The 13,789-nt window shown below is 35.8% G+C and overlaps 2 protein-coding genes across 5 annotated transcripts in view; both read left to right on the top strand.

Annotated features, from left to right (window-relative positions):
- aus (argus) overlaps positions 1-1,685 on the top strand; it is a 144,344-nt gene extending 142,659 nt beyond the window's left edge. Inside the window, exons 11-13 of the mRNA XM_028306740.1 lie at positions 188-502; positions 901-1,101; positions 1,415-1,685. Coding sequence (XP_028162541.1) covers positions 188-502; positions 901-1,101; positions 1,415-1,518 — 620 coding nt within the window. The 3' untranslated portion in view covers positions 1,519-1,685. The remainder of the gene's footprint in view (positions 1-187; positions 503-900; positions 1,102-1,414) is intronic.
- A 3,837-nt stretch (positions 1,686-5,522) lies between these two features.
- Positions 5,523-13,789, top strand: part of cdi (serine/threonine kinase) — a 96,842-nt gene continuing 88,575 nt past the window's right edge. For all 4 annotated transcript variants that reach the window (XM_028306752.1, XM_028306753.1, XM_028306755.1 and 1 more), the window contains exon 1: positions 5,523-6,318. In XM_028306752.1, coding sequence (XP_028162553.1) covers positions 5,938-6,318 — 381 coding nt within the window. In that variant the 5' untranslated portion in view covers positions 5,523-5,937. The remainder of the gene's footprint in view (positions 6,319-13,789) is intronic.

The raw sequence follows: 13,789 nt of genomic DNA, 5'->3' as shown, positions 1-13,789 counted from the left end.
GTCCCGACTTATCATGTTGATGACTAAATAATCCGGTTTTTCTTAAGTAAATAAATAAATATCCTTAGACATTTTACACTGCGCTTTTAGTAAGTATTGAAATACTTACGTAAACATTGATCTAATATTCGTTAGTTAAAGCTCGATTATATTATTATGTATTCAATGTTTTTCTTTTTCTTTCCAGCAAGCAATCCAGAATCGAAAGAGTGCCCTTACCCTGGAAAATACAGCATCCAGAATAGCAGACAGCAACGCGATGTGCGCTCCCTCGACAGGATACACAGGAGCAAACGGGAGTCGATCCTGGAACGTAGGGTTAACGGGACGAGACTGTTCAACTTTAACGTAAGGAACATGTCGGAAGAGGCCATCTTGAGAAGTCGGAGGCAGGCGGAGGATTACGCGTGTTCAAGCAGCTATAGCAGACTGGAGGTCGGCTGTAACTCCGCTAAGAATATGGAGTTCTATTCCACTTGTGAGAATAGGGAGTTAGTTACAGGTGAGAAAATTTATTAAACATTTTAGTGACCTTTCCTACTGCAGTCATCTTTGTTCTGCAGTAGACGTCTTTCATTTAAAACCCTATGAGGAGCCATTTGCTTACCTGTAGTCCTGCATTGAGCGCGGTGAGGAAGACGGTGGGCGGGAGTTTACATCGTGCGGTCCACACAGCTTATGACCGCAGTCTGTGGAGGAACACTATCTGTGGTCGCGATCCTCATCAGTGAGGGACCGAGGAAGAAGAAGAAGTCCTGCATTGCTTGCATCCAGGAGTCTCCTTTTCATTAATTTATTTTCGTGTTATTGTATTCCATTTTCTTTCTCTATTTAGTTGAATTTTCACTAACATTTTCTAGCAAGATTCTTTGGAATAAAAATATCTTCAAAATCTTTCAGCGTATACGTGCCACGGCGGCTGGTACGAGAATGGCGTCTCATTCGTAGTGACGACGCCGGTAACGCGCGACAGTACCGCAGCGCGGCGCTACTGCTTCGTGTCCCAAGACACGCGCGGGGGGGCGCTGGGTGTAGCGCGCTCGCCGAACAACTGCGAGAGAGGGGCGCATCAGTCTATGGTCTTCGACGCCACTGCTACTGGTTAGTGAACCTTCTTACTTCTTTAATAAAGTCGCAAATGCGTCCAAGATGCGCGAGTCTCCATCACAACACGGTGCTAAACGCTTTGTAAAAGAACAAGCGCAGGAGAACTGTGGAAATAGCGCGCTCACCTAAAAAGTGACAAAGAGGGGTACATGTGTCTAAATATTCAACACCGCTGGATCTGATTAATAAACCTTTTATTACTTACTAAATACTTCAGGTGCTTATTTGTAGGTAGAGTACGTCCGTACTGAGACGCCACTGTTCTATTGCTATTTATAATCTGATTCATTTTTTCTATTTATTGCAGGTGAATGCCACGATCAAAGCAACGGCCAGCCCCTAATCATAATATCATTACCACTCGTAGTGTCCACCACGATGATCACCCTCCACTACATCATCCCGAGATGATTCCCAGCGCACGCCCCTAGCCCCACCCTGTAATATAGCTATATCTTAGGCCGACGTAGGAACAAATGTAGAACAAACAATTTTACTTCGTAAGTACCTCGTAATTTAATTTAAGTTGATCGACTTGTTACATTTTCTACATTTATTTCCATGTAAAATATTTAATAGTTAAACTAAACATACAACACTATATCATAGATAGTCCCAATCGCCTAAATTTCAATTACGCTAGTAAACCAGTATTTACGATTGCGCTATTATTTTCATAATAGATAAAGTGTATATTTTTGTATATGTTACGGCTAAATTAAAAGTACCAGATCCTGTGCTGACTCTTACAAACTATGATTAGGTTAATTAGAACTGTTACTTCGCACGTTAGCTGGTTTATGAGCTGAATGGTATTTCTACATGCGCTGAGATGCGGTGCGACAACAAAATGGCCGCAGATATTCTTCGCGCCATTTTCTTTTACGCACCAGATAACAACACAACTTACCTAGCTCCATTTTATCCGTAAAATATACGACTTATCTAGATAAAAAAATAAATTTTCAAATAATAGTACTAAGTCTTATACTCAGCACAAATATTTGATCATGTACCTCTATCTACAAAAATATTTCATTAACTAATTTTAGTGCACTCTTGCCTTCGAAGACGGTTTTTTCGCTTTGAAGGAAGCGTGATTAAAATTATTTCTGTCCTATGTAAGTGGATCAAGGAAAAGGCATTTAAGTAGTTTTTCTTTATCTAATTAAGTAAATAAAGAAGTTATAAAGCGAGGTTTCAGACAACTTATCAGTGTCCACTAATTGATTACGTAATACGTAATTATTAATAACAACATAACCGATTTCTTGCCTTCTTATAATAAACTAGCTTTCCGCCCGCGGCTTCGCCCGCGTGGAATTTTGTCTGTCACAGAAAAACTTTATCGCGCGCGTCCCTGTTTCAAAAACCGGGATAAAAACTATCCTATGTTCTTTTCCGGGACTCAAACTATCTCTATGCCAAATTTCATCAAAATCGGTTGCGAGGTTTAAGCGGGAAAGCGTAACAGACAGACAGACAGACAGACAGAGTTACTTTCGCATTTATAATATTAGTTGGGATAGTCTATTCAAAGTTCAAACGAATGTGGAAATGCATGAATTGTGAAAGACGCAATAAATCTGATTTTACACAAATGAATAGATTGCTATAATGTTATAGTCAGTCTGTAGCGCGTTTGCCGAATGAAATATCATTTTAGTAGCGCTTCTAAAGAGCGCGCTAGAGAGGGGATTCTAAGCTATGCACAAAAATATTTTTCGTTATTAGGGTTCCTTGACTCACTTGTACGGGATACATGTATAGATAAATAAACCTTAGACTAGCACAAATGTGTATATGCCTTAATACACACCATCGAATAGATTTCAATTAATAATACAGTATAATAAATTATTATTTAACGAGCTTTTTGAAACAAAATGTACATGACCGATTTCATATATCAAGAGAGGGTTCCGTATTTCATTTAAAAACTTGTTTGGTTTCGCAAGTTAACCGTAATATAAAAATATTAGCAAATGTAAGTTACACAACATTATTTAATGATAATTCGCGTGAAAGTGAAGTATAAATTAATTCCTTGACTGAAGGTGCCAGCTCTTGCAAAGTTTCGTATCATTAACTTTTACTCATATGTACNTTTACTCATAATAAAATTTAATTAATTATGTAAGATGTAAAACATTTCATTCAAACACTTTTACTTGGTGTTCTTTAAAACCAATTTTATTTTTAAGCCTTAGAGTCAGTCTGAAAGACTTCAATCTTCTTGAAAGGCTTCAATCTTCTTAAAACGGATTACTTACTTACCAGGTTGATTTAAAAAAAGGCTCAAATAAGTATCTTCTTTATAAGACAGAAAACTGTATAAGTGTATCAGATACTGGCCCGAAGATCCGCGACTCAAGAACAATAACTTAAAATTATTGTAATTAAATAAAAAAAATAGAAATCTCATAAATTAAGTACGGAACCCTTATGAGTTTACGTTTATTTAAGAATGAGGTCTGTAGTCTAAGGTCGAAATCATTTGATATAGTCGACGAAGGTTGATAGTCGGTCAGAATGGTTGTGAGTAAATGTTCTTGTTGCAACAGTTTTATAGAGAAGTTTGAAGCACTATTTAGTAGAAAGTTAATAATACGTTCTCAAGTATTTTGTTAATTCTATGCATTTATTTCTCACAGAACTGTGATGTGCAGTTTTAGTAGTAAGTAGGAAGTATCCTACAAGGAGTACCTTTTGCAATGTTTTTACTGTGTTTATCTATAGGATTATCTTTTATTTTAATCTAACTGCGAAAGAAATAAATGTGTACAAAACTATTGTAACATGTTGATGAGTAGTTAGTATAATTTAGTGGCTAATTTAGTTGTTTAATTTTATTTATATCCCGAAAAAATTAGAAAAGATAGGCACCTAATTATTTTATCCCAATTTTTTTGTATATTCGATGTCATTCAGTTGTTTTGTATAGATCTGAGTTTCACAGTGTGTACAGTCCGCAAAACAATCTGAAACTTAAAACAAATTTTAGGATAATGTTTAGATATTTTTTGCTGACTGTATCTGCGGGTAGGTTATTGTTACGCGCGCCATCTAATGGCCGCTCCTATGAAACTTTGTTACAACATAATTCTCGGGAAAGCTACGTTTTCCCTAATCAAGCAATACTAATATGGATAAGTTAGTTAAGTCTAAATTTAGATAAGCGAAAGAACGAATACTCATTTTGAGATCAATGTATAATGTAGTTAAGATCAAATTAGTTATAAAATCGCGACAGCAATAATTTATATATATTTGTATTTATAGCTATTGAGCGTTAAATTTTTAATAGTTATTTAGTCAGTTGTGAATAATGATTGAGCTAGCAGTTGTTATTTTATACTTAATGAGACAGAGATTATTTCTTGGTGGACGTGACTGGGCAACAGTCGCTACTCTGCAATACAATATTCAACTTTAGGTGGTTAAAAGTCTTCTTCAGACAACCTGGTATGCTGATGAGAGTAACAGAGAAAATCAAATCCAAATCGAAATAAATCTGAATTGTTTTGCAGGGTAGACGCCTGATGTCCCGAGCATAGACACGATTTCGACTGGGCATATACATCATAGTTATGTTCCACTGTGTGATATAGATACATTAAACTAATTAAGTACATAGTCGTCAGCATGGATTATAATAAACAGCGAAAATTTTATTGCGTTTTCATTTAACCTAGCACCTTTTTATTAATATTATTTCCANTACTAGCTTTCCGCCCGCGGCTTCGCCCGCGTGGAATTTCGTCTGTCACAGAAAAACTTTATCGCGCGCGTCCCTGTTTCAAAAACCGGGATAAAAACTATCCTATGTTCTTTCCCGGGACTCAAACTATCTCTATGCCAAATTTCATCAAAATCGGTTGCGAGGTTTAAGCGGGAATGCGTAACAGACAGACAGACAGACAGACAGAGTTACTTTCGCATTTATAATATTAGTTGGGAAGTTGGGATTTCCAGATTTTGGATGTCTATCCGTTTGTAGATTGAACAGATATTTTAAATAACCAGATACTTACAGACCTACTTAAAATGTGTTTCATTTTACTTTGTAAGTGCTCGAAACGAAACCAATGACTACTTTTGAGCTACATACTTTTTTACCCAGAACTTTTGCCCATAACCATACTGTTCCTTACAAACCTCACCGAAATGAGTCTTTTTATTTTTTATACAGTATGAATTAAAAAAACACTAATTAAAAAATACCTTAAAGCTAAAACAGCAGCTAAAAAAAAAGTAGCTTAGTACAAATACGGTTTTTAACGAATAAAAAAATACCGTTACAATAACGTTATCAAATAACCGGTAATATTTTTTAAGTGAACGCATTATAGTACTACCAACCGTATAAAACGAAAAAAGTACTACCAACATTGCTGTCAGTAATGTCATGTGTCGTAAAGTTGGTGGTTGGTGTTGCTTGGCTTGCTTGCTTTCTTTACTTTGCTTGTACGCGCGTCGTCGGTCATTTGGATTGTTTATCTGAAAGAACACTTACCCGCATGACATACCAATTTGAAAAATAAACTCTAGTGCTCGCAACAAATACAAAGAAACTATAAACCGTGCCAACAATTCGTGGATGTACAGAAATATGTGAAAGTGACAGTCGCAAATCGACTTCGTTTTTTGTGTGATTATAATGTTATTTCGCATATTTTCAAGTACCGCCAGTTAATATTGTTTAGTGGACACCAGAAATGTTACAGTTGCGGTATCTTTCGTGTATAGAGGACACCTGAGCGTCGTCATTATGTACGATGCGGGATAGACGGGAAGTATAACGTTGCCATCAGGTCGAACTTGGGTATAATGCAACACGAGTGCTTGCCGGACGGGGCCAGGAGCAGGTACGAGCGGCGGAAGCCGACGAAGGTGCTGAAGATAGCGGAGAGTTTCACGAACTTGGATGAGACGGCGAAGGCGGGCCGTTACGTGCGGGGTCCCCATTCGAAACTCGGGCGCAGATTCCGTGACCAGGAGAATGGCGGGAGGACTAGACGCGCAGTGTGTTGTGATGATGATGATTGTGATAAGGAGTCCAGTGTTAGTGAGGAGTCGGAGAGACTCGGTGACCGGAGGGTGACGGGCTCGTCGTGCACGGCACTGCGGACGGCCGTGGCTGCTCTGTACCCCTTCGACGACTTCATCCTGGAGAAGGTTGGCTCCGGCTTCTTCTCAGAAGTTTTCAAAGTAAGTGGCACTATATTTTCTATTTTCTGATGCTTTCAGTATCATGTCGAGGGATATTAAAAATATGTTCTTAGTTATTCCAATTAGAACTTCTAATTGGAAAACTCAAATTATCAGCCATTCTATACTAATATTCTAATATTAATATGTAATAGTAAAATCCTTGGAAGTTTCAATAAATTTGTTTCAAATGCAATTTCTTTAATATACTTGAATTTATAGCAGCGGAATATCAAGCTATTGAAATTATGTAATTAAATGTTAACCTCATTTGGCAGTTATTAATTAATTTCCAATTGGTGTAGGTATTTCACTTCATTGTTTGATAACCAGCATTAAATTATGTTCTTTTTAATCAACTTCCTTATATAAAATACTTCACATTAATAAGCAGATAATTGTCACACACAAATCACATTAAATTAATGCCACAATAGCATTCAAAATGCCAAATGTCCGATATTACATAGCTGTAAATATTTCCAATTATAACATCCTCATATTTGGCACAACTTCATTTTCTCGAGTAATTAATTTTAATTTCTAACCATCACAATTTCACCAACAAAATTGGCACTGCGCCTTGTGTTAATTTTGAATGAGCGTTTTACCTGGGTATTTTCTGTGCAATGGATATTGAAAGTGTTTAAATTTATTATTATTTATTTGGCCTTTGCCCATGACATTGCACATGCAAGAGATTAAAGGCAATAACCTTGAATTATCTTGAAACCATGAATACCAATTTACGTTTGATATTATGTACCTACTCTGTGTAATGCATTCCTGATGTCATTCCATACGTATGCCAATCAATGAATGAATGTGGTATTCAATTCTATTGCTTCTGTTTAACTTATCAGCTCCACAGTCATAACATAGTTAGAAAGAGACCTATTTATAGTCAAAATAGCTATGATTCTAGTCTGATTTTTCAGTACCTCTTTAACGTTTACCAAAGAATAATTTTCACACATTTTGATAAACAATTTGCAAATAAAAAATGCCTGTAGCGAGTAAAATGCTTTAGATGAGTACCTAGTTGTGATTGTGTAATATTTTTAGTAAACTTTTGGCACAACATCAGCACTTTTTTTGCTGGTTTATTTGAATAGGATTATGTAATATTTTGTGATAAATAAGAATGAAGATGTAAATGCTCTAATATTTAAGAAATTAAAATTTTTAGGAATAAATACTAATGCATGTAAGCCCAAACACAACTTAACTAATCTTTTAAATTCAGTTATTACTTTATTATTATTTTTCAAGAAATATGAAGCAATTTAGCATTATTAGCAAGATTGCTACCATTCGTAACGCATCGCTAAATGTGTTTGTGGCAAATGTTTTGTTAGCACAAGTGACATCGAAGAAAAGCATGTTTCAACGCTGACATCATTTGTTAATTATTCATACATGACTGAAGGAATTTTATTTATTATATGAAATAAAATTTCTGTTAACAATAAAATTGATGACTAACTATTTAGTTTCTTATCATTGTTACAAATATTATTTAATTAACGCAAAAATATTAATTTTACGTATTAATTTCAAAATGTATAAAGTTTAAAAATAATTAACTCATTTAAAATAATTTCAAAAGTATTAAAATATTTCTACTAGATTAATTAATTCAGTACCAATTATTGATAAACAAACCATTAGCAATAACTCAAAATAATCGGCCATTAAATTAAACTATCTACTGTCCATCTTTGGGTAAATCGTTGTTTAAAAAATGGGTAAGTTTGATGTTTTTAATTAATTGTAGTACAACCGCGCCCAAATGCCCCCTCGGGCCTTGGCGGGCCCTCAAACTGGGACAAATCAGGGAAGCCCGGCCGCCCTTGCCACGCCTCCACGAATTTAGGAAATCTCACGACGACACAAACGTAAAATAACATAAACGAACGCATTTTGTACTGATATACCTATTCAGTTCTTTAAGCCTAATGCGTAAAAAGAACTATATTAATTTATTTTTCCGTTTTCTATGTCATGCAAATGACGATGAGTTTAAACGATGAAAAAATCGAATTGATGAAGTCGTAATCGTATAGCCAAGTTTTTATGGCTTTGCACGGGAATTCCCCTTTTCTACGACACTCAAGGGTGCGTTTCTGTCAAACAAGATTCAAATTATTCTGATTATAATCAAAATGATTAAGGGTGGATTCGACCAAACAAGAGTAAAATATTAATCTCAGCATAAACTTGTCGTTTTGACATATTTCCTATCATACTGTCAATGTGCCAGTTATACCAAGAGTTATTCTCGGATAAAAGTCTGGTCGAATCGGGCCTTAAGATCATAGTTTCGTATCGGTGGCCAAGCCCAGCGTTACATGCCACTTCCAATCATCTTTAAAAATCTCCAAACTCACACTTTCAATCAACACGCAATGATCTTACAAGAAAGTAAGTGATTGATGTCAAAATAAATTTTATTTCTTACATTAGCATCTTTTTTCGAGTCACTATAAAAACTCGGCGGCGCTGTCTCAAAATCTTCGCAAATGATCATAATTCAGCTAATTTTGCTAATTTATCACACCCGTCTTCGCGAAATACGCGACAAAAACTGTCTATTGGTGCGACACCAAAACTGTCGTCACGGAATGATCTCAATTAGCAACTACATATTGCATTGATTAATTCGCACATATTGGCTGCCAAAATTACTTGGAGTCAATTCCTTTTATTTCTCTTAGAACATCTCCTGTTTGATAGTTTCGTAGGCTTACCTTGACTTCGTACCTACTTGGTTATATTCCTCGAGGTAAACTGCGGAGGTCTGGGGCACGTGTTTGTTACATTTTCGGGGAAAATCTTTATTATGATTGAGCGGAAAAGTTAGGCTTTCCTTTTGTTGGATATTTATAACCCGTCCTTTTCTTATCATTCTGGAAAAGCTATATTTAATTAAGAAGTTAATATTTTCTCGGTAATGGATTAAGATTATTCATAAGTCTGACTGTAAATGATATAAAATGTGATACATCGATTCACGTGGCGTGTTGAAAAGTTTCAGAGACACCTGTCGGTCTCGTAATAAATTGTAAAAGAAAGTATTTAGCGTTAAGAGTTTCCAATTATATCGTCATCAAGCTGTGGAATCTTTCGGAGTAGACAACATGGATCCAAGATATGTTGCGTCATTTGTGATGCGATGCAATCCCAGCAAGTAATTTACGTATGCAAAAGGTTTCCATTAAACGATCTGTTAACATGGACACCATCGGCATATAAACGAGGCAGGTGACTCGGCCGAAACCTAATGTGATGATAAATTTCCTGCCGACCTCACCAAGGAAATGTCCTCAGGAAATTCGCTAGGATGTGTCTTAAGAGCCCATTGTTGTACAAGGCTGTTAACGTGTGGATTTGGAAACGTTCTGCGAATGTTTTTATGTTGATGACCTCCGGTCTTATGATAAGGAAAGGAAATTATTGCTACATATTGACGCGCCCGAGTGTAATTTTGTCAGTAAATCCGTAAAAACTTTAAATCAAACAAATACTTATCTGCTATTTAAACCGATTTTGAAGAATCTATATGAAGAAAAAATAAGAATGAAGGAACAAAATTTCGGAAAAATAGAGGTGCAAAACACACATGGTACACGAAATATACATATTTGTTCGAATATTTACTACTTTGTCTTTGAGGATTATAGAAGGTTATTCATTTATGTAATACGTGACTCATTTTGTTCCTTTCATATCAATGCGCAATACGCAATACTTACCGAAATAAACAAAAGTGGCGCAATAGGCAATATCGTAGATGTATGCATAGGCACTAAAACTAGACGTTACACAAATCGAAGTTAGCATTTAAGTCTATGTCTAAGAACATAAAATCTTGTAAACAAATAACATTATGTCGAACGCCGATTTATATGCAAAATTTGCTGGTCTTTGAAAACATTTGCGAAAGGCTTGCACAAAGCATGCATTAAAATGCACGGTCGTGTAGATTCCACCAGAATTTAAATGTTAGGGGGCAAAATTTAATTTGCAATCAATTGTCGTCGCCTTACTTCGATTGAGGCCAGAATTTACACAATTTACCCAAAAACAAATTATTATCATCACCATCGTACATAATTTGATATCGTACCTATGACCACAGAATAATAATAAGTACTACGTACAGAAGTTTTACTTCGCGAAGGTATTTAAAAAAATCTATGCTCAATGTCATTAACAATATGGTGTAATTTAGCCTGTCTCAAGAGTCGAGCACCATTTTGTTGACAAACGTCAGTGATCGGCACTGCGCCGAAGCTATAGGGCTGACTTCGGTAAAATGATGTGACGTGAGGTGCCAAACTGCGGAAAATGGCGGAGGAAATACATGATTTAGCATGAATTATCATGAATAATAAACCTACTTATTTACTTCTCAGTGTCTTGAGGCAACTTAAAAAAGTACATTCTGTGTTTTTATTATTATTTACGCAGTTAAATACTGCACAGTATTTAGTACACCATTTTCTTTATTTTCTTCCATCATACACAAGAATATGCGTGCGTGGGTCAATGTTCGCTCGTATGTGAGGCCTTGTCGAATAGAATCCTGTAGGTGGGCCATCGTGCGTGTTTTGTTTTCGATGTAAACTCGCGGAGATGAACAGGCCTGCTATGACTAAGAAGTAAGAAGCGTCAAAAATGAAATTATGTAAAACAAAAATTTGGCAAGGCGCGCGCTATCAAAGAAGAACGGTCACGCCCCATACAAAAAAAACCCAGACCCGACAGAAACGAGACATACCTCAGTTTTTTTGTCATGTCTTAATTAGTTAAATTATATATTTTTTATATTCGAAATCTATGTACAACACCAAAATATTACCCTTTGTTTTTGTTCAGGCGTTATACAAAAACTAATACAAAATGCCTAATTATCACCAAAATTGGTAAATGTATGTACCTAAATGTCTATTACAGCTGCTATGGAATGTATCTAGGTAACCTGGAGATACAGCCGGATTATACAGGGTGGGAACGATAAGTGATCTCACTCGATTATTTCTAAACTATACAAGATATCGAAAAACTAGTAACTGATTCTGAAAGTGCTTTACGTGCTCTTTCAAATGGTACCAATAATAGGGTACAGATTATGGAAGCTGGTAACATTGAATTTTTGGATTTTGTAACTTATTATTGTTTTCACCCTGTATAATCCGGTTGTATCTCTAGTTCACCTAGATACATTCCATAGCAGCTGTAATAGACATTTAGGTACATACATTTACCAATTTTGGTGATAAATAGGCATTTTGTATTAGTTTTTGTATAACGCCTGAACAAAAACAAAGGGTAATATTTTGGTGTTGTACATAGATTTCGAATATAAAAAATATATAATTTAACTAATTAAGACATGACAAAAAAACTGAGGTATGTCTCGATTCTGTCGGGCCTGGGTCACAGATGACCGTTCTTCTTTTGCTTCCAAATTTTTCCCTGACTGTTCGGTATCATTAATCAAGCAGTCAGGGTTGACGGCAAGTTTTTGTGACAAGATTAAAAGAAAATAAGATTGCTGTGGTCGTTAGAGAGAAAATTCCATAAGGCATCTAAATATTGTTAAAAACTGAAATATCTTGCTGAATGTTTTGTACAACAATGGACTTTGTCTTCACATTTTATTACATGTGTGTTAAAAAGTCGTTACCAATTTGGTTTTACTTTACAATGTCAAAGACAATCGATGTTATTATCTCGTCGTCAGGTCCGTCGGGAACGAATAAACTTCTGACTCACAACTTTGTTATGTTTGATTGTTCTGTTTTGCCAAAATTTTAATAAGGACACCTTCAGTTTGTTTGCCAAACAAAATACTGTCGCAAAAGTTTTAATTAAAAACAATAGATGAACGGATGTTAATTGTCTGCTTCAGCGATCGTGAGTCGTGATCGTTAAGAATTTCATGTGACTCTTTGGATGAATCCCACCATTTGTCTTCTCCAAAATACAATGGTCAATCAATAAGCAGGTTACCTTTGAACTGTCATTACACGAACACGTTCCTCTAAGTCAGCTTTAAACTTGTTGACTTCGAACTTTAATTGAAGTAATAGTTTGCGTCGGTAACTATTGACTTGCGGTCGGCAAATAATTACTATTATTAGAGGCAAAATAAACCATATTGCTGTTATTATTTCTGGCCTCGGTAATCCTCCATTTTACTCATCACAATGATGATAAGTGGACGGCATTAACTACGCCAGACGTTTCTCTCCCTTCGAAGGAAAACAAAAATAAGGGCTAATCTGAAAAGAAAAATATCCTCAGGCAAATAAAGGGTGGAAACCAATTTTCTTTATTCGCGTATGATGTACTCCAGTTGTAAGTGGGTAGATTGTGGAGTACATTCAATCAGACAAATGTTTGAAAGACTTGGTTCTGGCGCCGTATTTTGTGGTGGAGTGAATACAACTTTATAGAATTGAAAGTAATGTTGAATTTTGATTGTATTTATACTTGATGCCATTGATTGGTGGTTGAGGTATTGATAAACATAAACTTTGCATAAGATTTGCTTGACCGATCGTATCATTTGGATGTCAGTGGTAGGTGAAAAAAATATGTTCTAGACTTAACTGTTTATTCTTTACGGTAGCTAATTATACATATGTGAAGATAAGAGTTTGTTTTTGCGACTTTCTCGGTGCAGTATAGCAAAATAAATCAAAGTATATTTCTCTTTTATGATAATTTGAAAAGGCCAGAGCTCAATTCGTAATAAAGATTATTTTATACATCTACTTGTGCGACTCAGTGGTAGGCATTCGTTTTATTTTCCAAGTTATAAGTAAACAACTAACCTTGTTTTTCCTTCGTAAAACGCTTTTCCTCTATCTAGCGCTGCCTAATTGCGCCAGCATATGATCTTAACCTGCTCATGCTAAATCCAAGCGTTTTAATTCATCATCGAGAGAGAAGATGTAGAAAGCATCTGGAAAGCGAGCAGTATCGCAATAACAACTCGATTTCCTTCATCGAAGGAAACCGTGAGTCATGCGGATGCAGGATGTAACCTTCGAGCAAGGTTCACGACTCCAGTTGTAAATCACAGCTACAACTGATGTTCGCACTTCACGCATACGATGTCCACGGTATTGGTGTTTACTATAATAAACAAGTCGATGATGTTTACTCAGTGGATAAATAACAAAAAAGTGTGAACATGGAAAATTATTTTCTTATAAAGTTTTCGCAACTTCCTTCCAGCTCTAGCTATGTAAACTGCTATAGTCACCAATTATAATATGCCACGGTTATTTGGTCAATCGGACTCCGCAAACACACCTTTATCCTGTTTTTCTATCTAACTTGGGAAATTCACTAAGCGATTACGATTGACAATCTGAAATTGAAAGTCCTTATTGTCTACCAAAGCCAAACCGGGAAAGTGAAACAAAATCTCCTAAAAAAGCTTGGTTAATAAAAT

This window comes from Ostrinia furnacalis, unplaced genomic scaffold (genome assembly GCF_004193835.3).
Source record: "Ostrinia furnacalis isolate ACB-3 unplaced genomic scaffold, ASM419383v2 OfSCF2047, whole genome shotgun sequence".
Classification (NCBI taxonomy): Eukaryota; Metazoa; Arthropoda; class Insecta; order Lepidoptera; family Crambidae; genus Ostrinia; species Ostrinia furnacalis.
The sequence above is the reverse complement of the archived record's forward strand: the minus strand, read 5'-3'. Positions and strand labels throughout refer to the sequence as shown.